Below are 26282 nucleotides of genomic sequence, written 5' to 3'. Positions count from 1 at the left end.
CCCCATCATTTTGCAGGAGTATGTTTCGGGGAAAGGGGAACCATAAAACTTTATAGCATTGTCCTCTATGAATTTGCCTAAACCCTTGTAACTTCAACCAAGTTGGTGGCCATCGCTGCATCTTGTAGTACTGTGTCAGTAATTAGTAACATGCCCATGGCAAAATCTTACACAACTGATCATTGGAATTTCCCTGCAAACTATGGCTTCTAGAAGGAGCTTCCCTATGTATTAGAATTTACAGTAAAGCATAGGAGAATAGGCAGTTTATGAATTGAAATAATTGAACTGACAATTGGATAGATTGTGAAGCATCAAACAACGAAGTAATACGTTGCCAGTAATTTCCTCTGTGGTTTCCCACATTCACACCAGACAAAGCTTCCGGATAGTAACCAAGGGTATATCCCATCCCACTTCTATTACAGCTTCCTAGCTTTGGGGCTGCAAAGACCATAAATCAATCTGTTTTAGCAGTGTGCTCCATTTATATTCATTATGCTGTTTTCATTAAAAAGTGCTCTTTCCTAGAGACACTCAATTAAGAATTTCAATTATGAAGGATTTGTCAAATTAATTAGCAATCTACATATCTAGTTGGCCATCAGATAACGTTCCCATTTTGTCTTACTACGATCTATTATTCTCAAAATGAGATTCTATAATTAGCATGTCATTTACAGAAATAACTCAAAACTGTACTAAAATTTGAGTTGCGATCGCATGCAGTAGAACTTCAGCCGTGAAGTAGGTTTGAAGTCTGAACTGGATGATGGCCCCAAAGTCTCCTAATACCCATCAGTGTGATTAAAAACAAACAAACCATGCATCAATGTTGCAAACTGTGTAAAGTAAGAGTACAGTGGTACCTCGGGTTACATACGCTTCAGGTTACATACGCTTCAGGTTGCAGACTCTGCTAACCCAGAAATAGTACCTCGGGTTAAGAACTTTGCTTCAGGATGAGAACAGAAATTGTGCTCCAGCAGCGCGGAAGCAGTGGGAGGCCCCATTAGCTAAAGTGGTGCTTCAGGTTAAGAACAGTTTCAGGTTAAGAACAGACCTCTGGAACGAATTAAGTACTTAACCCGAGGTACCACTGTATGTATGTATGCATACATTAGATATTTCTGAGATATTTTAAAGCTAGACTTTAGCTATTGCATTTATTTATTACTTTCAAACAACAACAGATTATAAACAAAATGCAAATGTTACAGATCTGAAACCTACATACACATTTCCTTCTGCTGCCATTGTTGTTGAAACCCACATAACATGATGGAGACGTACAATTTCTCTTTCATGCTTTCCACACCTGTTAGGTAAAAGGTAAAGGGACCCCTGACCATTAGGTCCAGTCATGGACGACTCTAGGGTTGCGGCACTCATCTCGCTTTATTGGCCGATGGAGCAGGCGTACAGCTTCTGGGTCATGTGGCCAGCATGACTAAGCCGCTATATTTAAGGAAGTCATGGCTTATAATAAATGCAAGTGAGCTGTCGTCTTTATTTCAGCTCTGCAGGGAGTTACATTTGGCACCCGAATTACTAGTTGGCACTCATTTAGAACATGCATTGAATTATTAAATCACAACACCAAGAATGAATCTTATTTATTACTTAATTTCAGAAAAGCGCAGAGAAGGAGGGGGGAGACCTTTAATATTTCAAACCAAAAGAAGACTCTTACCCTAAAGAATTCTTTTGTTGAGCCGGAATCTAATGTCCCATAAGCAATTTCTGATTGTTTAGACAAATCCTCGGCACTCTCAATGGGAGATACCATCCTCTCTACCGTCAGGAAGGCAGCTAGGTTAGCCGTGTAGGATGAGATTATGATCAGGGTAAAGAACCACCACACACCTCCAACAATGCGCCCAGACAGGGATCTAATAACAAGTATGAAATGGATTTGTAAAATGAAATGAATGTCCTGAAAGGAATACAAGTCACCAGGTTTATGTATATGCTGCATTGTGTAACGCAGGGAAATGTTGGTTTTTCCTTGCTACCTTAAGTGTGTTTTCTCTCTCCTCTCAGTTTCAATACATGCTACTGAAATGGGAAATTAAAAACATACTATAGTTTTGCTAGGATAATTTTACTCAGCTCAAGTGGTGTCACTAAATTCAGGACTCCGTCTTGAGATAATGTACGGAAGCAAAGTACTAGCTCATCAGTCCTTCACTGGTCGGAGGACCCTGGAAAAGAAAGCTGCTTAGATAATATTATAGCCATATTTTTTAAAAGGAAGGTTTTCGTGATAACTCAGGTGAATTTTTTGTGACAGCTCAAGCACATATACAAGAAAGTCAGGCAAGATCAATTATAGGCTTTTGGATCCAAGTTTTCCCATTTCCACCAGATCATGTCTACTATGTAAAAATCAACAGTTTGAGCTGCAATGGATTCAGTGGTATAACCTATATTTTGACTGAATAAAATAAGAAGGAATGTCCTTAGTACAAAGTCCCATATGCTCTCCATTGCATTCCTTTAGAAAATCCTAGCACGGAGGGCAGATGCAATTGAACAATCAAACATATACCACAAGAAGCAAGAGAATTGTTGGACTGGGAAGCCTAATTTGGGGACCATACCATTCACATTTAAGTTTAGTTTTTCAAACAATTACTGCCATGCACTGCATTCATACTTATGTGAATTGCTCAAAAATAAAATGTACATGAACAACTGACAATCAAAATAATAATCTAAGTCCTTACAGAAATACAAGACAATATATAAGCAACAGAACTACGCTTGATTCACATTTCCAAGTGTTTCGGAAGAGCTGCTAGCAACATGACCTATTGCGACATCACTTTAAAAATGTGTAAAACTTTCTTTGGAAGTCTTGCATTTTCTGATTAATATTAATGTTTCATTCTGGGGCCAGGAGTTTTGTTTGGGGTGGGGTTGGGGGGGGAGCAGATGTTGCTGTTATTAATTTTTTGTTATGATTTGTGAGGAAATTGTTCAATTTGGTTGTGTACTTTTTGATGTTTCACTTACTGTTTATGACTACTTTTGTTACGTTTGTAATTATGCATTTTTTCATGTTGTAAGCTGCCTTGAGCATGGTTTTAACCATGGGTAAGCAAACTAAGGCCCGGGGGCCGGATCCGGCCCAACTGCCTTCTAAATCCGGCCTGCGGACGGTCTGAGAACCAGCGTGTTTTTACATGAGTAGAATGTGTGCTTTTATTTAAAATGCATCTCTGGGTTATTTGTGGGGCATAGGAATTCGTTCATTTTTGTTTTCAAAATATAGTACGGTCCCTCACAAGGTCTGAGAGACAGTGGACCAGCCCCCTGCTGAAAAAGCTTGCTGACCCCTGTTAACTATGGAAAGGCAACATACAAATAAAATGATTTATGCATGCATGTATCCTGCAGATGGGAAAGCCCTATTAGGAGGCTCCCATAGAAATGATTTGGCAAAAATTGGGAATGTGACCAAATTTCTTGCAATCCCATGTGGCTGCCAGTTTGAAGCTCTTTCTTACAAACAACGCTCTAAGCAGAAGATCTTTGCCATTCATATCTGCCATAATGTGTGCTGGATCCTCAGGCCAGCATCTTGTGCATTGCCAGCACAAGCATCAGCATGCCAAGTCAGGGGCGCACTGAATTCACTGTGGCTCCACGGGCACAGGATTGCATCCTAAGAAGCTTTTAGATGTTACTGCTTCAGCTTGGAGCACTGACATGAGAGAGAGAGCTTTTCAGCAGCATTCAAGTGAGCATAGCAACCTTTTCCTTTCCTGGTGTACTTATATCACTTTTCAGAAAATAAAAAAGGAAATATTTTTATATGCATAGTTCTTAATTCTTTGACTGACACCCTTTGGGACTGCTTAAAATTATAAAGTTCATTTTATTGCCACTCAAGCACAATGGAGTCAGCAAACTCGTAATATGCTTGTTTTTACAACCAGAAATGGATGCTAGCATGCCTCTCCCCTGAAGGCAATGTTCTGTCTTGTCTAGGTCAGTCATAAATTTGAATATAGAGAGCTACTGTAACATAATTGCTAAGAGACTGCGTTCTGAATCATTTAAAAAATCCCCTTTAAAAATTTATGCCATTAACTCACTTGTTGGCTTTAGGCAAGGCTCTCTCTCTTTCAGCCTCTCTCCCCATCTGTAATTTGAGTATAACAAATATTGGCTGGCCTTACATGGTTGTTGTGTACATTACAGTAAGACAACATGCTATATAAATGCAAAGTTTTAAATTTTTGACTTGGCCAGATCTGTTTTGTGCCTCATCATCATATTAATTAGCCTTATGCTCTAACTTGCATATTTAGCTTCAAGGTGGCATATACTGCAAATTGTTTTGCAGCTGATCTCTCATTTCACGATCTTCCCAAACCTTTCAGTGTCTACTTTGTCAGGCATTAATATTTATGAAATTTTAATTTGCTTTTCAGTTAGGATTTAGAGTATCTATTAACAGATACTGGTTTAACTCCTGGTCTAGTTTTCTAAATAAGCAAAACCTGTGTTAAATGTTGGGTTATTTATAGCATTCTCTAAAATTCACTTCCAAATATGGATATTGAAAGGGAGAAAGCCAGATTCCTCTACCACAGATTTACTAAGATGTCCTAAATATCAGACACCAGTAAGTTGCTTGCTAAACAATGCATTCTTACTCCCATTTCTTTAAATGAATTCAGTACTGGCCCCAGAATTTAGAAGTCTGTGATCAAGCAGGGTGCTAACCTGGAAGATGTGATGGGGATATGCAACTGAGAATTTTATTTCTGATCTTTTTTGAAATACACTATAAAAAAGTGAAAATGGTAGCACTGCTATGATGGTTGGGTGCTCTGTTGAACCCTAGCCAATGCCCAAACTTGCCACCCTCTGGGCCAAGTGCTAAATGACTTTCAGCTTTGATACAGTTCACATACTCAACATGATACATCAACAGGTGCCCAACAGAGCTGTTGAGCTTAGGCCACAGCTGCAGAAGGGTAATGGAATAGCTGATAACACTACAAAAGAAACATGTAAAAAAAGCATGGGCATAATAAATTATAATTTGAGCTGTAGTTACTCGTGGCTTAAAACCAAATACCAAGTTCAGAATCTAACTTTCTAAAAATGAAAACAAAACAAAACAATTCACCCCGGATTTTCTCTCTCTCCAGAATAACCTAACCACCCACTCTTGCCAAGTTTGTTGTACCTGGTTCACATGACTATTGAGTTATCAGAATACCTTTCTATTTTCTATTCCAGTGATTTTCCTGAAAGTAGACGGGGAGTTTAAGCAATAGGCAGGATGCCGTGCAAAATGGCTTGTGGAGGGGAAAGCACTCCTTCCACAGCTCATTAATTGTGTGTTACCCTTTTTCCCATTACAGCACCTGTGAAATCAATGCACCGTTGGCTGTGAATGGGAATATGCAGCAAAAACACGGTACCCCTCCAAGAAGGCATGGAATGAGGGGGACCTCGTGCATTTTATGGCCTCTGCATGGTGCATATAAGTCCACTAGGGCAAGGCAGGACCGATGTTCGGAGGAAACCAATTGAACAGCCCCTGGCCTGCATCGGGAGAAGTTGTTTCCATCTAAAGGGCTGTGGATGATTTTGAAAAACATGTCAACAGCTGGCATTTCTTGAGATTGAATCTATATGCACCATGAACTTCCGGAGTGAGACCCAAAATGCACAAAGCTGAAATGGGTGTGTAACCAACCTTGGCGAAATATCGCATCCTTGCTGCATAAAGGCACCCAAGGAAAACCAGAGACTATTAAATATCCCAAATTCATTAGTTGATTCGTTACTTTGCGATGGTCTTCCATCTTCAAACTCCTCAGTGTGCCACTCGTATGGGCTAAATCTGCTGACCAGGAATAAAACAACACTGACCCCAATGTAGGCAAAAACTATGCACATCCAGATCTCATACGCTAAGGGATCAAGAAAGGAAAACACTCCTGGCTTGGACTTCTGAGGCTTCTTGATCATTATAGATATACCAAGGCTCATAAAGGGCTTTGAGAAGTCAATCACTTCTTCTCTCACCAACGTTATAGTTAATGGAGCAATTGCAATATCGGCTTTCTGTAATGGAAGCAAAACAAAATAATAACTTATTCAATATTTAACAAGGGAATGGCTTTATTGCTTTTGTGCATCGCAGATGAAGAATGCAACAGCAGGGACGCAGGTAATACTAATTTCAATTCTAGCATCCTACTGAGGAATAAACTACTAAGCAATCTGCCTACAATAGTCTACTTCCTGACATACACGGTACCACGTGGCTTCACTTTTATCATGCAAATGATACCTCTTTATAATCACATACCAAACAACATTGTCAGGCCACAGCCCCTGAATTTTTAGGACATTTGAGTGCACAGAAGTTTTGATTTGGAGGAAAATGTGATGAAATGCAGAGATATTGACCTCTTTTCAAACGCCCATTTAAGTCTCACTTGGATCCACGCAAACAGCTGTGATACCAACATGCGCTAACCTGATCTCCGTTAGTCCTAGCTACTTGCAACGGTTAAAAACGTCTCTTACCCCATAAACAAGTTCTCCAACCATTCCATTCCAGATTTTTGTTTCTGCATCCCTGGCCCCATACTTGCGATCCCCAACAATTGTGAGTTTGTACTTGAACCCACAGTGTTTGGCAATTTCTGCAGCTAAGTCCACACAGTAGCCCTCATAGGCATCATTTCCGTCAAGCAATTCAAAATTTTTTTTCTTCATAACATAGGGAGATTCCTGTACAGAGAAACTTGGCTTTAGCTAATCAAAAAAGGATGCCATGTTAGTCATCTATTCTTTGTGTACAGGGTTGGAAGTACATTGAATAAAACAATTTTTTAAAAAACCTGTATTTCCCCCCTGAAACATTCAGGATTGTTTATTTATCCATCATCACAATAACATTTATTCACAGTTGCAGCAAGCCTTACAGGTAGAGAGGCGTTTTCAAAGGTGTATGTTGACAAGTAAAGAAAGAGTTTTAAAACTTTTTATTTAGTTAGCCTTCTAAAAAGAGAGAGCAGCATTGGATCATTCCTGCTTATTCCATGGTATTTCACACCTCTGTTACCACCAGACCCACAACTGACCATATAAAACTTACAATAAATATAGCTGTTTAAAAAAAAAAAATCTTACCACCATCAAAAGTTGACAAATTGTTGGTTCCTTTAATATATAATCCAGAACAGTTAAGCCTTGAATGAACAACTCTGAAGAATGATTAGCTTACTAAGTAAACAACATTGGCATTTCTACTACATGACTATATATGATTTTGCTATTTTAAAGTGATAAGGGAGAATGTCACATTCTTTTGCTTAGTGGATTGAAAGTGACTAGAGAGAAAGAGCTTTGCATTTGTGGCTTAACAACCTCAATCGTGTAACAATTTTAGCACAAAATCAAAGCACAGAGTCCTGCTACAACAGAATAATGCTTCCTTGAAATTGGTTCCCTTGAAATTTTAGTTTCATTTTTTTTAAAAAAAAAAAGCTTATCCACCACAAATCCTGCTATTTAAATAAATAAATAAATAAATAAATAAATAAATAAATGCAAAGGCATGTTTCAAAATCCTCCAAACAATTCTGCAGCAACAGACAAATGGCACCCAACACTTTCCTCTTGTTCCTCAACCTTTCACAAATACACAGGAATAAAGTCAGCTAGGCATGACTTATTCCAATATAGACCAAGAATGAATGATAAGGTTGCAATTTAGACTATCCATTTCACAAAAAACGTGCTTAATTACCAAAATAGTTGTGACAATAATAGTCTTATTCTCTAATCCCGAGGATTCATTGCAAGATGGACATTCAATTGGATTCACAACCATTCTGTCCACTTCACTCCAGTATCCAATCTGAAAAAAAGTTGCAGGTTGTATTCAGGGCAAACATATGCATATTTTTGTTTATAAGCATGATTTTTGATAAATTGCATTCACATATCCAATTCCTGCCTAAAGCTGTAATCAAGAACTAATAATAGCTGTTTTTATTATTTATTCAGAAGTCCCTTGAACATACAAGGAATTCCTCATTCCCACATTGATCCATAGTTTAAAGGTAAGTCATAGTTTAAAATGCACTATGATTTAACATGAATATGCAGCATGCTGGTAGGTGCAGCTCAGTCATGCCTGCTTTGTTCCTTTTCCACTCTTACGTATCCCCAGCTGGGATGAAACAAATCACAAGGCTGGCTTTGTGTTTACATGTGAACTAGCATCCACGGTGTCCCCTACTGCTAAAGAAACAAAATAAGCTGGCTTCTTATTGAGGTCTCTTTGGAGAGAAGGAAACCACAAAAAAGGTTCACATTTAACACTCCAGTTTGTGTCCTCTTGGCTTTGGACAAGGAAGAGTAGAAAAAGAAGAAAGGGCGTATGACTGAGACATGTGAACCAGCATGCTGCTCACTTGCAGTAAACAATAATTTTCTATTGTTTACTAAATGACTTCTCGAGGTATGCAAACCAGACCCTGGTTACATTTCAGGATAAAAAAATTCAGAAAATTCTACTCCTTTCAGAGATCTCATTATCTTTTAAAAGCTAAATTTTACCACAAGTACTCCCTCTTACTTTTAAGTGTAAACACAAAATATGTAAAGTAAAATAAGATGAACTATACTGAAAGACTCTACTTACCTTAAATTATTATCTTTGTTACATTTTTTTAAAAAAACTTTTTATATCTCTACAGATAGGCATTTAATTGCATTATATCCGTATGTTCAGCATTAAGATACCTCCTTTTTTAAATACCACGTAGCAGGAAAGAACAAAAAGCAGGCAGAACCAAAATTACCTTCCGGGGACCGGTACTTTTGAGTTCCATGACATTTATTGTATAGTTAATTCTCTTTCCATTCTGATCAAACTTTATGTTTCCTGATAGCCCTTCCACCTGAACCTATGTGAAATAAGGATGGAAAGGATGGTAAAGTTAAACTGATTTGTCCAGAAAATACATTTCATATCAACTGAATTTTCATTGGTGCTGAGGACCGTTCTACAGATAATAGTCATTTTCTGCATTGCTGAGAAGTCCCCGCAGAAGTGTTAAATACACAAGTTGACTGGTCTTCCTTTATTTTTATTTTTAATGTTGAAGACATTCAGAGATCATTTAATACACAGGAATTCCACAATACCTGCTTCAGTGCCCTTTCTATTTCTACACCATGTGACCAAGGCACTGCTGGGTTTGCAAGACAGTCTCCAGCATTTCCTCTTCTGGTAATCTCAATCCTTTGTTTACGCAAGTTACGGAAAGCTTCAGTCATCACTTTGACAGCATCATAGGTCAGAGCTGATGTGTACTGAAAAGGAGCAAATATAATTCATTAAGCACAAGTTAAGGAAACTAGCCTTCAGTGCTTATTTGTAACTGATTGCATCCATTAAAAGAGAAGGCAGGAAAGTAAATATCATTTCCACACCCTTTAAGATTATATTTTTCCACAATGCATACAACTGATTTAGTTCAGTGCGTATTTCTTATCATTACCCAACACTGGGGGAGCTGCTAAAGGTGAAGAACCTGCAGCCATCCAGATGCTGTCATTGGCCATGCTGTTGAGAGAGTCCATCAACATCTGGAGGTCACCTCATTGGTAAGCCCATCCTTTATGCTAATTATGATTCAGTTCTCCAAGTAGCATCACTCATGTAGCCAAAATTACAGCGGTTGTACACAATGGGGTGGTATAATCAGATCTGGGGTAACCCTAAGAACATAAGAAGAGCCAATGGCTCATCTAGTCCAGCATTCTGCTTTCACAGCGGCCAATCAGATGCAAGAAGGACCCGAGCACAAGACATCCAGCCCATCTTGGACTCTGTGGATCCTGCAGCTGAGACTGTCTTGGGTGACAGATGGGGGAGAGGGAGATATGAGGATACCTGGATATGTGGTGTTGAGCCTGGGCAGAGGTGAGCAGGCTGGGGAAAAGCAGAATGCTCATCAAGCTTGCCTTGCTCATTGGTGCTTGGCAAATGTGTGGGGATGACCAAAGGTGGTCCCTACAGCAAAGCAGAACAACTCCCATACCCTATATTTCATTGCCAGCCCTTAAGGTTGAGAGTTCTCATTGTGGTGATGAGGTTGACAGTTCAGCACTCAGTCCTACCTAATCCAACCCCCACAAGGGAGCAGCAGCTGCCAGCAGCTCCCTGAGAAAATCACACTGGAAAGTCCCTGGGTCCTAGAGTCAACAGTAGCTAGGCAGGGTGCAACATGCCTGCAACAAGCTTTATCCACCCTCCAGCTATGGTATCAAAGGAGAGGACTTGGCAGTGCAGTCCTAGGCATGGTGAACTCTCATCAGCCTCAGCCAGCATCAGGGATGATGGGAGATGGAGTCCACAACTTCTGGAAAGCACCACATTGGAACCCCTGATGTTGAGCTAAGTCTACAGCCTTTCTCAACCTTGGGTCCCCAGATGTTTTTGGACTACAACTCCCATCATCCCTGACCACTGGTCCTGTGAGCTAGGGATCATGGAGTTGTAGGCCAAAAACATCTGGGGACCCAAGGTTGAGAACCACTGAGCTAAGAGGATTGACTCAGCATAATGTAAAGTATAATGTAAAGCCCAGTGTTCCTAACCATAATCTGTAGAAAGTTAGGTTTTGCAGCGGTTGTTCAACAGCTGGAAGCATGAAAATCTTGTTCACTCAGATACTTCAATTTTCTGCACCTCGTAAAGATTTAAAGAGTCTGCCATCATTTGGATATTTTTTCTTGTAATAACAGAAATGTTTTGCCACACTTACAACGTGCCTAATAAGACAATGATTTAGTGAAACTGGCCTTCCTATAGTTTTTATTATATCAGAATATACAAGTTCACTTTCCCTACTTAAAAGCTCCCAGGAGAGAATTTTCAAGAGTTTTGCGAAGTCTGCATCTAATACTTGGAGAGGAGTTTGTGTTTCAGGGCCAATAATGAGATGCCAACCTTTAGTGCAGTTTGAAGATTAACTGTAAAAAATCTAGTTGTAATACAAATAGCCTTCAGTGAATACTACTGGGGACATGTACAGGGTGTTTGCTTCATCAGTTTGCACAAAAACCCCCTAAAAGCTATGGCAAGGTTTTATTATGGCACTTGATCTTAAGCTCCTGGTTCAGGCATCATGCCAGCGAATGCCTTTTCCTTATATAATCTTGTTCATTGTCATTTTCAGCCTACCAGACCCCTGTCACTGCATCAAGTTCCGCTAGTATTGGAATCCAGCAGTAGCATGAATGGTGAACATCTGTTTATCCTTTCACCTTAAACAGAAAGGACGTGGGTCAGAAGACTCCTATGGATGAGATGATACATTTCAGGTGGAATGTATCCCATGGTGAAAAAATTTCCCCACTTGAGTATCTATCTTAGACACCCCCACAGAGGCGTGAACTATCTACTTTGAGCAACTTCCTTTTCCTTCCAGAAAAGCAAAGCCGGCACTATAACGCAATGGGGTGTTTGTGTGCTCAGAAGCATTTAGGGGCTGCCATCTGCCCTTCTCTCTTGATCATGTATTCATTGATCATGTATGGAGTATAGTATAGATCAAAATTTTCCAAATTTAATCTTTTGCTGGAATGATTTAGCGTTGCTTGCTCAGAGACTAGTCAGTAACTAAATTATGCCAGAGCACACCGCTGAGATAGGCAATTTCTCCTGCTGCTACTGTAATCACTTATATGCGCCCTGAAATAACTGCAGTCTTGAGGCAAATATAAAATGGTTTATGACGCGTACTCCTAGCTAGTATTAATTACAAAACAGTAGGGTGGTTTATTTTCTAGGCCTGTGACCTTTATACAAAGTTAAGTATATGGATGTAATATTTTCATCCCTGTATACACTGATTAATGATTCAAGAACAAAGTGTCAGTATTAAAAAGTATAGCAGAAGGCTCTAGATTTATCTTGTGGCTGCTCTTTCCCATCATTTCCTAATTGCCCAAGTAGATCTCGTAGTGTTTTATCCAATTTTCTCAAAACCCTAAATGCATCTGCATGGAAATAGGATATTAGCAGAGCTGCAAAAGTAGAAGATGCTCTTGCCCAGTCCCTTGAACTAAGGTTCAACATATTGGTTCACCTGTGTCTTTTAATAAAATTGAGCTGTTTCTAGCCTTCTTGCCAAGTAGTTGCAGCTCATGTCCTTCCCCCAGGTGCTCTCTGATGCAACAGCAGAAGTGGTCATAGGTGTGGTGATGCCACCACACCTCCTAAGCTGCTGTCAAAGCTTGTGGCTTTAAATTGTGTTTTTGAAAAGAAGAAGGAGAAAGGTCACACTCTAAATTCATAACCCACTTCTCCCAAATCATTTCGTGCACACCATAGCTCAATGGCAGAACATTACAGAATGGATAGGACTCTTACCATTGAACTACATTCTGGCTGGTTACATTCCAGCTATGCAAAAGCCCAAAGTTTCTATACACACAAACCACACATCCCTCCATCTAGGAAAGCAAGAGACATGTTCACAGTTCGCAGACCCATTCCAGCCAGGCAAAAGCAATCAATGAGAAGGAATGGTGTGGTCTGTAGAAAGTCCCAAGGGCCACATAGAGAGGCCTGGAGGACCACATTCTCAAAACAGATTTGCACTAGCATTTGCTTCAACCTAAGTATGGGCATGCGTCTAAGAAGGAGCATATAAATTAAAGGCATTGGAAATTACAGCCCCTGTTTGGGGCAGGGAGGGGTAGAGCAATCTCAGCATCACTTCAGGGTTGTGTGGGGTGGACACAGGGGGAATGTAACACAGCCCAGGGGGATATGGAAGAGATTGACTGGCTCTTCCCTCCCATCGCCACGTCCTCTTCCTCCACAGGTGCCACTGTCTGCACAGTCCTGGACAGCTGTGGAAGGGAGGGTATTTGCTACTGTAGTCATTTCCAGGCTCTGCTGCAAGCACCAAGAGGGAAGAGAAATAAGACTATGGGATGGGCCAAGGCAGGTTTACCACTGAGGGAACATGTGTCTGATCAGGCTGTGTAAGTCCTATGCCTGATCAGGAGAAATCCTCCCTGCCCACCTTGTCCCGCTCTATTAATATACAGTGGTACCTCAGGTTACATACGCTTCAGGTTACAGACTCCGCTAACCCAGAAATATTACCTCGGGTTAAGTACTTTGCTTCAGGATGAGAACAGAAATTGTGCTCCGGCAGCACGGCAGCAGCAGGAGGCCCCATTAGCTAAAGTGGTGCTTCAGGTTAAGAACAGTTTCAGGTTAAGTACGGACCTCCAGAATGAATTAAGTACTTAACCTGAGGTACCACTGTAGTCAGTTTCACAACCCAAAACAAAACAAACAACAGTGGGGAGGTTGAGTTCAAATTGTTCCAGAAGATAAAATAATTAATTAAGGAGTTTAAGATCATACAAAATGTTGCCAGACACCCACTGGGAGCAAAGATGAGAAGCCAGACAATCCCCGCCCCCATCTTTCCAAGAATTTGATTCCCTGAAATACGCAGCTTCCAAACTTTATTTGCCCTTCCTCATTGCAGAACCAATCCCTTCCTCATTTTCAAACACCCTTTCCATCTTTCCATCTTTTTCTGGCTGGCCAGGTCCAAACTCAAATCCCACTTCTTTCATTCCAAAACTCACACAGATAGCAAATTAAATATTTGGAAGAAAGTTTTCAAATGCATCAGGATACTGCAGGTGTGTTGCTGTACCCTGAGAAGTGGCATCCGAAAAACCATTACACTGACGTTGATGTCGTACCTAACATTTGGTCATGATTGTAAAATGGAGGGCAGCACAACCTTTTCACAGATGTAAAAGTCAAAGATGGGGCAAGGGAGGGCCAAACGGATCTGATGCCGCTTCCATCAATAAGCATAATATTATCATACTGCTAGTTTACGTGGCATGTCCAGTGGAAGAAAATGACAATAACTGGGGAGGGGAAGCATAAAACTAATCTGAGAAATCCTGGAGAAAAGAGTCAGAAGTAGTGGCCTTATTAAAAGTGTGAATGAGCCTCGTCTGCATTGCTAAGAGGCAAGAGGTAGCAATACTGGTAAAAAGCATCAATGGAAGGAAAGAAGAGAAAGGATATGATGTCACAATCATTCTCCCCTCTCTAACTTTTTCTTAAAGCATTTTACAGGCAATTCTTTAAAATTTATTTTGCTTGTCTCAGAGGAAGCTGAACCATCCCTGCTTCCCTTTCTGCCTCTGACATATCCTTTTGATTGAAGAGGGTTCTAAATCACACATGCTGACAAAATAAATGCTACCTTACATCCTACCTTACATAAATGCTGCCTTCAGGTAACCTTAAGACTGCAGTAGAGCAAAAAACAACAACAACAGCAACCCGAAGCAACCATGCACTATAACAAAATTGCTTTTAAATTAATGTAAACTGCTTGGAACATCTGGTTCCCACCATGATTACTGTTAGGCTGTGTTAAAAATGCCTCCACTGAAACAGAAATCTATTGACAAGCAGAGAGCTGAAGTTCTCCATTTTAACAGCTCACCTTATTTCAAAGGAGATGACATTCTGGCAACTGGCTTTTCAGTCACATTATCCAGGAAAAAAAGTGCTTTACTTGTGCTGCCTTATCTCTTATATTCAGAGACAGAAAATCTGTGGTTGACTCAGAAGGATATCGTAGATCACTGTACAACGAAGGTGGCAGACCCACCTCTCTGTGAGAGGGAATTCTACAACTTATACAATTCTATAATTAATCTATAATTATCTGTGGCCTCCTTGTGTGGGTGGAGTTTTTAAATCCTGCCTTTTAAAAATAGCTTTGTCTTTAAGATTTTTGTTTTCTTTTATGCCAGTTTTAAATAATGAGTCTGTTTATATATTGCAACTTGCTTTGAGTTACCTTGCAAAGAAGAGCAACCAATACATTTAATAAATAACAACAACAATGTAGGGGCTACCACAGAAAATGCTATTTCCTGGCTCAGTCCCCCAGCCCCACACACTCTGAGGGTGGTAGAATTGCCAAGAGGGCAACCTCTGCTGAGTGGGTCTGTAGGGAAGAACTTGGTCTTTCAGACTTTTGGGGCTTTAGTAATCAAAGGGAGCCCAAACTATGCTGTAGTAGTAAAGTGATGTGCCCTCATATGGTGACCTGCACCATCATTGGTTCATTCTGTGCAGGCCGCTTACCAATCTCTCTGCATAGGCACAGCAGAAGATTGTGCAAACTGGGACCTGTGAGATGGCAGACTGAAAATCAATGGACCCTTCTCTCTCTCTTTTATCTACAACAATACAAATAAATTACTATGGCACAAGGGACAGAGTCTGCAGGACTTTCATTCCTTTTTCCACCAACGTTTTAAGAAATCAAAGGGGAGGTAGTTTGAATCCTGAAAAATATAATGTTAGAAACAAACTCTGAAGACTGTTCTAAATAAATATATAATACTCCCTTTAAAATGCAATCTTTTTTTGGGGGGGGTGAATTGGGTTGGAAATGTCTCTTTCCATTTAGTACTATATCTCACATCCTTGTGTTGTAATATGACATACTGATTTATGTCAGTCATATTCTATTGCTTATCGTGCTCACAACAGAAAGTGGCCTTGTGTGTTTCCTTGTGGAAATGTACTGAAGGGGAACTGGAGGCACCTTGAGGACAAGTAGTGATTGCTATCAAATGACGAGTCTGAATTGCAAAATATTTCTGGAGCTGTACTTTGGTACTGGGGTGAGGCTGTCATATTTCTGCTTCTCTGTACACACTATATCTTTAAAGAACATTCAAAGCACATTTCTCCCCTCAAAGAATTCTGGGAACCGTAGTGTGTTATGGGTTGCTGGTAACTGTAACTCTGTGAGGCGTAAACTGCAGTGCCCAGAATTCTTTTGGTGATGAAATATTCTTGAAAGGTATAGTTTTTACTGAGCTTTAGTAACTTGGGATATCAAAGTGGAGCAAGTCGTGCTCTGAGTAGCCTTGCTGTTTGAGTTGAGGCAGATAACCACCTGGTCAACCTGGTTATAGAACAGATTTCCTAAGTTTTCTTGTCTGATTTGATCTTTGTGGTCTTTACAGCTTCAGGTGAATACTTTTGTGGCCACCAAAGTTTTAAAATAACTCCTGCAGTCTGGGCACCTCAGGTTCTAAATATCTTTTTCAACTTTGGGGTATGATGTGTTTTGGGCTTGGGTTTTTTAAAACTGCATTTATGCCATTTGTGATGTTGGAGTTTTATTTTTAATTTTGTATTGCAATAGCTTTTTAAATTAATTTATTTGTTGTAAGCTGTCCAGAGATCTCTGTGCTTTGGAGCAGCATAGAAATATCATAAATAAATAAGCAGTATCTGTTGCTAGCATTTCATAAATATGCTCTGCACTCCTTTTCATCCAAGTTCTGTGCTGAAGTTGCCCCAGTTTACATAAACTGAATTAAATATGCACATTGGAAATATTTTTCTATTTTTGAAGGAAAATGAACCTACTTCCCAGAACCAATTTTGATTCAATAATTTTGAATGTTCTGCGAAAGGTGGGAGGAGAAAAAAAAAGAAGGTTATGGAAACTGCTTCTGGAAAGACAGTGCCTAATTATGTCAGCGGGGCTGAGTGGGGAAGAAAAAAGCCATACAGAATGCCAAATTTTTCATCCTCTTGTCACCAACAGCTTTCAGAATCTACAGCTCTTCCAACAACTCTAAACAAATAATGTTTAGAGGCCCCTCCTCTCATGAAAGGCTCTTCTGTACAGCAGAGGATGCCAAGTGTGGAGGGATGGGAAGGTAGGACTTGCCTGGTGGGGCAGAGCTACAGCAATAGCCTTCCACAACCGGTGTCACTGCAGCTTACTAGAAGCAGAAGGGGGAAGGCAATTGGGAAGTGCAACAGCTACATACCTGCCTTTAAGCTACCAGCATAAACCATGCAGCACACTGGCAATGGAATTCAATAAACGAATATTCTACTGAACAGGTGCGGAATATGAAAATTTAAAAGAAGCACTAGGCAAGAAGCAACTAATATCTAACCACCACAGCTCATACTATCTTTCCCTTTCCCCTTTAATCACTAAATCTTTCTCACAGTGTTGAGGCTCTTCTATTTTAAGTCACAGATACGACATACCTTCCCTTGGGCCATTACGCCTTCTCAGTCTGAAACATGTATATAAAATTAAATTCTATCGAATTCTGATTCAGTCAAGACTGGGGGTGTCTTTCGCATCACAGAATGTAATGGACCTGCTTTAGGACATTAGCAAGGAAAATTATTTTCATAAGTGACTTCTGTTATGAAGGAGTTATTGCTTTTATTTCATATGAATTCTGGGCACAGTAGTTTATTTTTCACAGAAATGTGACACAACCACTGCTATCCTTTGACTTTGCCACATGGGATAGTTGTTCATGCAACTGATGAAGTGGGTACTAGTCTGTGAGAGCTAATGCCTCATCAAAATTATTAGTCTTCAATCTTCCACAGGTTTATCAATTTTTTCTAGAATACATTCACAAAGCTGTTCTTCTAGAATTCATTATTAGTGTGACAACTATGACAACAAACACTTCTTTCCCACAGTATACCCTAGTCCAACTGTATTAGCAACAGTGTACCTTGATTGTACTAGTATGTGCTCCTGGATATTCTTTTTCTTCCAATGTTGACCAGCGCTGTATAAATTTTGACACCAGGGGATCATCATAGTCCACTATCTGAAAACCTGATACGTTGGCTCCTCCAAATTGTATTTTTGATAAGTCTCCATCAGTAAATCCCTAGGCATTGAACACATTGGTCAGTTGGCCAGTTATTCAACTTTTCTGTCATATTTTAGTAAGAAAAACATTAACACTAAAAGGGTCACATACACATTTGACTCGAAAAACTTTTTCTCACATAAGGGTTTCTTTTCTTTCCAACAAAAATTACTGCAGACTTCCAAGAGTTAATGGGATGTCTGCCTTGTCATTCACCTTTAAGAGCTCAGGGAAATAGAGACTATGTCATTCAGGGAATGCATTGGTCTTCAGGAGTAGATTTTTGTGAGGAAGAACTGCTGCGAGAAGGAAGCACCTGTAGTCTATGCATGTTCAGAAGGTCCTTTGCATCATATTTTTTGACTGTCAGAAGTAACAGTAACCTTATTGATCCCTTTATGATTTATCAGTAAGCCTTAAAAAAGAACAAGAAGGTCTCGGGCTCATGGTACCTTCTCTGACATGACCACTCAATGCACAAATGTCATGGGAAAGGGCAGGATCATGCATCATGTCAGAAATAGGACCAGCAGGCACATTCCTGATCCCTGATATCCATGTGGAATAAACACGTAAAATAATGGGCTACAGTAAATGGGTTAGAAGAGGAATATAAGAAGACATGGGTGAGTAAGAGGAAGTGGCAAGGCAGAGTGGGAAAAGTGGCTTGTTAGATAGGGAGATGATCATTTCATGCAATTCTGATATGATCCATGGATACCTCTTCTACTTCAAATTATTGAACAGCTCTATAAGATGTTTTCCAGACAGCAATCTAGTCTGTCAATGAACTATATCGTATAAAATCACCCCAAAAACCAGACAGACAGACAAACAAACAAACAAACAAACTCCACTTTAATATCTGGGAGCTAAGTTGTGGTTATTAGTATTAAATTAACTTACCAAATTTGCAATGATGTAGTGGTATCCATTTACATGCTTGCCAATTGTAATAACCTGCAAGAGAAATATATAACTTATCTGATTAGGGAAATGGCACATATACTAGAAGAAACACTTCATAAGATAATGTGGGGTTAATTATGGATTACACTGGAAACTATATGGTTCTGGGCTGAATCTTTTGAAGGCTTTGTGGAAGGCATTTTTGGGGTGGGGAAACCCAACAAGATCTCAAATAGGGCAGGACATATTACGAATTCCAAATATATATATATTGCTTGTTTTCAATAAGGCCTGCATTTTCCTTAGTCACTGTACAAGGTGGTTGTGGGATCTTTATTGTTGTTAATGCAGAACTGGACAGCACTTTCTAAAATGTCCAGCCAGCCTCCTCCCCACAAGGCCTATTTTCAGGGTTCCTAGGAATGTGGAAGAGAACACCTCTTCATTTCACAAGGTGGCCCTGCAAAACTGGGAGCAATTTTGGCCCAGTCCTAAAAATAATTGAAAGTAAAAATACCTGTATGTAACTCCTATACATGTATACACCTGCTGAGTTTAATGGGGCTTACTCCAACGTGAGTATAAAATGGCAGCCGATACCCAAAGAACTATCCAGTGAAGACTAAGTATGCTCAGTGGTCTTGTTGACGGTCAGTGAATTGGCCTGATTGAGCTCCTTAAAGCTTATATTATCCCTGGGAGAGAGCAAGCCTGACCCAGGAGTGGATCTACTATGAAACAAATGAAGCTTAAGCTTCAGGGCCTCTAATCCCAGAGGGTCCCAGAAGCGACTTTAGTCCACATTGCTTAAAACAATTAGGTCTGGTAGACCCAATTTGAGCCACACAGCTCAAATGGATTAATTTTTTGTTGTGTATATCTCAACAATCCTAAAGTTTGAAAGCCAAAAGCACAAATGTTGGAAAGGTAGTGTGTTGCGGTACAGCAATTTGAAGCAAAATCTGAGGTGTAGTACTTAATTTTTTTAAAAAAATAATATTATGCTGATCTGTCTGGTTATCCAGACCTTGTTGCTAGTTGTGAAGGGGCCCCCATGACAGTTCAAGCTTCAGGGCCCCCAAACTGTAGGACTGCCACTGACCTATAGGGTGCCTGACTGACCAGTAGAAAAGCAGTCCTGGCATTGGGCAAGGATACAATGAAACATTTTGGTCACATTGACAGTATATAGTTAAAGCACATTTAAAACGCATAGCTTCCTCCAAATAATCCTGGGAGCTGTAGTTTGTTAAGGGTGACGGGAATTTTTCAGGATTCTTCATGAGGGAGTAATGTGTTATAACTATATGGTGTGGGTATGACATTGCAATTCTCACATGTATGCTATATTGTTCATATACGATGCTAACACAAGGGCTAGCCATTCTATATCTGTCTTAGAATCACAGAATTGTAGCATTGGAAAGGACCCTGAGGATCATCTGGTCCAACCCCCAGCAACGCAGGAATATGCAGCTGTCCCATACGGGGATTCAACCTGCAACCTTGGCGTTATCAGCACCACACTCTAACCAACTGAGCTTTGAAATCTCTTCTGTGCCCTGTGATACAGAAGCATTATTGCATTATTCACAGGCTCAAAAAGAGGATGAGCCAACTGCTAGCCTTCCCTAGAAAAAAAAACCACAGCTACTGTTATGGAAGAAGTACAACCTGTTCTGCAAAGAACTTGGGGTCTGTTTTTTTCTGATTTAGTCCTATAAATGTCAACAGAGCTAAACAGGCTACACTCCAAGTACTTCAAGTTAACTAGGTAGTATAGATCAGACTGAGTATCTTTTAATTTACCATTGATCAAACCAAGGCCTCCACGTTTCATTTCAGGTATCATCCTTTTAATCTTCTCTGATGGTCAGAAGTACATAATAGGCGTCTTATAGAGGACTTCATTTGATGAAGTGCCAAAATGAAAAGGTCTTGCTTTGAGAAATGATGGAAGCAAGGCATTCTACCTAAAGCCTTCAGCCCACAGATTCACTTTCCACTCCAGCTCAAAAGCATTTCAATCTGCTCAGCTCCAGGTGAGTAACAGAGCAATTCTAATCCCAGCCAGGTAGAAGTGGGAAGCGACAGAGTGGGGCAGCCACTGCTGCATCTACAGCCCCATCACTCATAGCACAGAGCAGCTAAAACCCTCCTTCACACCAGCCTGGATCTGGTGTAATAATTGGACCCAAATTGGGCTCAATGCCAGCAGGTGGTGGCAGTGGGCCCAGTTTATAACCAGAAGAGTCCAGGCCAGCTAAGCCCTTCCTGCTCTCTGCCCCTGGCAGAACAGCCAAGGGTCTAAAGCCAAGGGTGGGAATCAGCAATTTCCTCCTATCCAGGTGTAAGCGAAAGCACCATGTGCTCATACATGGACCCTTTGGATCCAAGTTACCGTGAAAATGAGAACTATGCATTAAACACCGAGAGCATTTATTAACCACAATAGAAATTTGATTTCTAAAAACTATGATGAACTGGATTTTCTGCTCCATGCATCAGCGTTATCAGAACGTTCTTGTCATTGCCGAAGTATGCAAAAAATAATGCAATTTTATTACCAATGCAGGCCTCAACACAAATAAATTGTGATGATAAATCATGATGGGAACATTTCATATACGCTTACACTGTTATGCATTAAAAAATAGAGGGGAGCAAACCTGGTCTACAATGTCGTTGACTTTATCCCGTTCACAGTCGAGAATGACTCGCCTTTCTCTTTTTACCTCCAGATCCCGAAACAATGAGCGGTATGTTTCATCTTTTCTGTCATTATTAATGTTGCCCACATTTATAGCAGTCACTTGCCATTTCTTTTCAGCTGCAGTGTCCAGTACAGCTTGTAGTGTCGACAAACCTGGTAAGATAGAAAAATACAATAAAGACTCAACCCCAGATGCATGGCTCTTAGGTTAATTTATTTCCAGGATAGCTCAACAACTAGCTCAGCAAACCAGAATCCCCATTTTTTTTAAAAAAAAAAATAAACCAGTGTAACAATAGCCACAACTTTCTTGGATCCCTAGGAATTTCTGTGCAGTGAAGATGTGAGCTCCTATAACAACATCCATTTGTTTGCAGTACAGGTTCATTTTGGAAGAGATTTTATCATTTCTAGGAAGAAGAGTTTCTATGCTACCGTGGGGCATCGTCTCTTGAAAAAGGGCCTGTCAGGAGAAAAAATAATACAGCTACACCCGCTGAATCAATAACTAAATGCTACTGAGTTGTTTTTTGGCTTTTGGGCTTGAGAGACAACACATTTAAAGCCTTCTCTTTAAGTTCTGTAAGACTAGTAATAGCTTCTGGAACGTCTAGTAGGCTGGGGAAGAGGACTCACCATCATTGCTCCTCCCAGCAGTTTCTCTGGGCGGGGGGTGCCAACTGCAAATTGGTTAGAAGATCCCACCCCTTCTGAACTGCATTTTTTTTAATTGATTGATTTTATGTGAACTTTGTTGAATTTTTGATTTTTATCTCATTTTAACTATTTTCACTCTCTTCCCCCCCAACTAAAATCCCCCCGGAAGTGTTTGTTGTAAGCCACTTTGAGCACAATTCAGTGTGGAAAGACAGCACTAAACTAAAGCTCTGTCTCTTTCTTTTGTTCCTTCTCTCTCACGCATCACCAAGATATGGATATGGGGCAATAAATTGTATTTGTTTATGGGACCATGAGAGCATCAGAAGAGCCTGCTGGATCAAGCCAATGGCCCATCAAGTCCAGCATCCTGTTCTCACAGTGGCCAATCAGATGTCTGTGGGAAATCTGCAAGCATTATTGGAGCACAAGGGCACTCTTCCCTCCTGTGGTTTCCAGCAACTGGCACTGAGAAGCATTGCTGCCTCCAGCTGTGGAAGCAGAGCACAGCCAGCATGGCTAGTAGCCATTGATAACCGTCTCCTTTGTGAAATTGTCTGATCCTCTTTTCAAGCCATCTAGGTTGCTGGGCATCGTTGCCTCTTGTGGAAGTGAGTTTCACTATTTAACTATGCACTGTGTGAAGAAGTCCTGTCTTTTCTCTTTACTGGATCTTCCAGCATTCACCTTCATTGGATGTCCATGAGCTATGAGCTTTTCTCTCTTCGCCTTCTCCATGCCATGCACCATTTTATGAACTTCTCGTCTTCCTCTAACTAAAAAGTCCCAAATGCTGCAACATTTCCTCATTCAGGTTTTCTTACTTGGAACTTTTCCAGCTCTACAATATCCTTTTCAAGGTGATGCAACTAGAGCCATACATAATATTCCAAGGGTGGCCGCAACATAGATTTTTATAACAGTTTTATGATATCAACACTTTTATTTTCAATTCCTAATGATCCTTATCATTAAATTTGCCTGTTGTTCCAGCTGCTGCACACTGGGTCAACCTCTGCCTTGAGCTACTATGACCCCAAGGTTTTCTTTCTAGTCCATCATTACCAGTTCAGATCCCAGACCCTAGTCCAACGCTCTAGCCTCTTGCTTTTGAAGACCCTCCAAGTGTCCCTATTTTCCAGGGACATCCCTGATTTAGAGAAGCCGTCCGAGTTTCTGATTTGATTCTGGAAGGTCCTGCTTTTCCTTAGGACATCCCTATTTTCATTGGATAAATGTTGGAGGGTGTGGTGGGATGTCCCTATTTTCACTGGGGTATGGAGTTATCTGACCCCCCAAGCTGTCTGAAGGCAATCCTGCATATGGAAGCTTTTTAAAATATTTTAAATGTTTACTGTTTTATTGTCTTTTTAATATATGTTGGAAGCTGCCCAGAGAGGCTGGCGTAACCCAGTAAGATGTGCGGGGTATAAATTATCATTATGGAATGGGACATCCCTATTTTATCGGAGAAATGTTGGAGGGTATGCTTTTGCCGTCAGTTTCTATATGAAGGCAGAGTTGAGTGACTGCTCAACCCCACCCTAATCTTCCCCTTGCTCCTTTTAAACTTTTTCTTGTGTGTTCTGTGTTACACAATTCCTGATTACCTACAATACATAGAAAAAGAAAAGACCATGGATCAAAATGCTGAAAAAACAAAAACCCAGGCTATCCTGCAGTGCAGCTACAGTTTTAGAGAGCAGAAGTATTGCAAAGTAACCTTTGAAGACACTAGCAAATTGTTCCGCTTGTTAAACACTATAGAAAATGTCAAAAGGGCCAATGTAATCGAACAAGTTATTACTTCTGGAGTGTGGAGAGGACCCCCTAAGGTTTTTTAAAAATCCTTGTACTGTATATGATTCCTGCTACTACTGCACATGTCCATGTTGACACTATACTATCCAAAGTGGTGGATTGAGCGGAACAGGGAATCTAATATAATGAGCCTCCTTTCTAATATGTTAAATGTTGAGCTCCTAATTTGGAACAAGGGAAAACACTCCTGAACGTCAAGTGCCCATAATGAGACTGCCTGGTGAGGACAGTAATCTGTCAAAGGGGATGAGGAAATTATGTGAAATGTCAGAGTGATGTTTTATTTCCATAAATAAATAACCAGAGGAATCAATTGTATCATGGAATCTCTAAAATCCTACTTTTCCATCAGACGTCCTGACTACTAGCTGCTAAAGATAAGAGAAAATGGACAGGAAGGAATCCATAGAAATGCTAATGTTCAGTACAAAAACATGACTGACAGTTTAGCAGGCAGTTACGGACCTAAAAATGGGCAAAATTTGCAAAAATGGGACCAAAGTCTGAGAATTTGAGCTTTCGTGTTTTGAAAGGTTTCCAGGTCTCAAGGTTTTGAAATGTCTGTAAACATCCAAACATGGACCACAAATAAAGGTTTAAGTAAGTACACTGAAACATAATAGGGATGTGTTCAAGGTGCTTTCTTACATGCCAAATAGCTTCTCTCCTTAAAACACTATTTTGAGTAAGGAATACATCTGGAATCTGACTAAAATAAACCTTTAACAAAAATTCTATCCCACTTATTTTTCCAGAGACTCAAGGCATTTCAAAAAGAGTAATAAAAACAAAGTAAAACAAATACAATCCCTTAAAAAAGACAAAATATTTACACTTACATTAATGAGTTAACAATGCCAACCTAGTTAACAAATTCCAGCAGTACAAAAATAATAATATTTAGACAAACTCTTTGTTTTTACAAAGCCAGGCTTTACCAAGCACCTGAATCAATGAAATTCATTTGCCAAGAACCCTTGGTTCATCCCCCAAATTTCAAAAATTATCTCTGCTTGCACCCTGTTGCACCTTCTGTGTTTATTTTGCAGAGGTTTATCTTCCTTTCTTTTCCTTTGTCTCCTATTAGACAGGTCCCTTAAGAGTAATTATTGCCAATTAAAAATTCTCAGCTGCCTGATTCTTAAAATATTTGTGTCTCTTCAGTTCTAACACCTTTAACAGGTAAGTCCAGCATTTCTGGTTTGTCCCAGTTAATGAGATTTATTTTCTTCTAGGAGGCTGAAAACAAGAGACATGAGTTTCTGGCACTTGTACAAGGCTTTTTAGTGTGACAGCAGGCCAAAATGTGTGTCAAGGGCCCTTTAAAAGTGTCTTACGGCTTGGCAAAGCTCTTTAATGAGGCAATGAAGCATTTTGGGAATTGTAGTTCCCCAAGGTGAGCTTGCAAAATAAACAGGGGCATAAACTTCCTTCCTCCCACAAGGCGGCTGCTCGTGTGTGTGAATGCAAAAAGGGGCTATATGAGTGGAACTAGACATTACAAGCAAACTGATGCAATTCAACCCATGGGCCCCTTTAAAAACAACAACAAAAAAACCCCAAACCAGAACACCAACTTCGAAGGAGGGGACATGAAGCTGAAGAGTGTGCATGTATGACCCACTTGACACTTTTCCATTCCCAAACTCCTCTAAGCAGTTTTCCTCAACTATAGCCTTCCAGATGCGTGTCTCTAATAGGGGAAAGCAGCTGTGTTGGGGAGGGAGCAGACTAAAAATCTTGCAAAAAAACCAGTGCGCTCTCTCTCTCTCTCTCTCTCTCTCACACACACACACACACAGACCTTTCTTCACCCATCACTTTTTTGGCAAGATTTTTAGTGTGGGAAAAGACAATTTGAATTAGACCCAGCTTGCACTTGTGCATAATGTTCCATTCAGCCCTAAATAAAGACGATGCTTGTAAAATGGCTTTCAGGGATATTTACAGGAAGAACGCAGACAATAGAGACTAGTTAAATGTCACTTTGCAGTGTTGCAAGCAAGCCTATCAAGATAAGAACTTTGCAGGATAAGAACTTTCACTTCCCTATGCCTCAGTTTCCACAACAGAAAAATTATAATTGGGCAACAGAACGAATCCAAGCCATAACTCACTGCTGCTTCTGCAGTGGTTTAATGTCACAATATTGTCAAAAACAATTCCTCTTAAATGGTCTTGTAAGGAGAATGGCTTCATTTCTGCAGAATCATTAGTGGCCTGTACAATCTATGGTTAGAAGGCTTTCGTAAACACCAAAAGACCCTGAACACTTTTTTATGAGAAAGTCAAAAGTTTCCCCAAGAGGATGAACTGTTAATGCTCATTTCTCTAAATATTTAATGCTCATATTTCTCTAAATATATGCTAATTTAAATTTGCTAGTTGATTAACTTTGATTCAA

At 40.1% G+C, this 26282-nt stretch overlaps 1 protein-coding gene across 6 annotated transcripts in view; it reads right to left on the bottom strand.

The window, feature by feature from the left end:
- Positions 1-26282, bottom strand: part of GRIA2 (glutamate ionotropic receptor AMPA type subunit 2) — a 74532-nt gene that overhangs the window by 8285 nt on the left and 39965 nt on the right. For all 6 annotated transcript variants that reach the window (XR_014515129.1, XM_083457215.1, XM_083457214.1 and 3 more), the window contains exons 4-12: positions 21357-21553; positions 18685-18738; positions 17635-17796; positions 9196-9363; positions 8850-8954; positions 7790-7900; positions 6562-6768; positions 5723-6093; positions 1694-1892 (exon numbers count right to left, since the gene is read on the bottom strand). Coding sequence is in view for 5 of the 6 variants with exons in the window: in XM_083457215.1 (XP_083313341.1) it covers positions 1694-1892; positions 5723-6093; positions 6562-6768; positions 7790-7900; positions 8850-8954; positions 9196-9363; positions 17635-17796; positions 18685-18738; positions 21357-21553 (1574 nt within the window). In the remaining variant the exon portion in view is untranslated. The remainder of the gene's footprint in view (positions 1-1693; positions 1893-5722; positions 6094-6561; positions 6769-7789; positions 7901-8849; positions 8955-9195; positions 9364-17634; positions 17797-18684; positions 18739-21356; positions 21554-26282) is intronic.

The sequence above is a fragment of the Podarcis tiliguerta genome (genome assembly GCF_965153285.1).
Source record: "Podarcis tiliguerta genome assembly, chromosome: 9".
NCBI lineage: Eukaryota > Metazoa > Chordata > Lepidosauria > Squamata > Lacertidae > Podarcis > Podarcis tiliguerta.
Note: the sequence above shows the minus strand (reverse complement) of the source record. Positions and strands in the feature narration are given on the sequence as shown.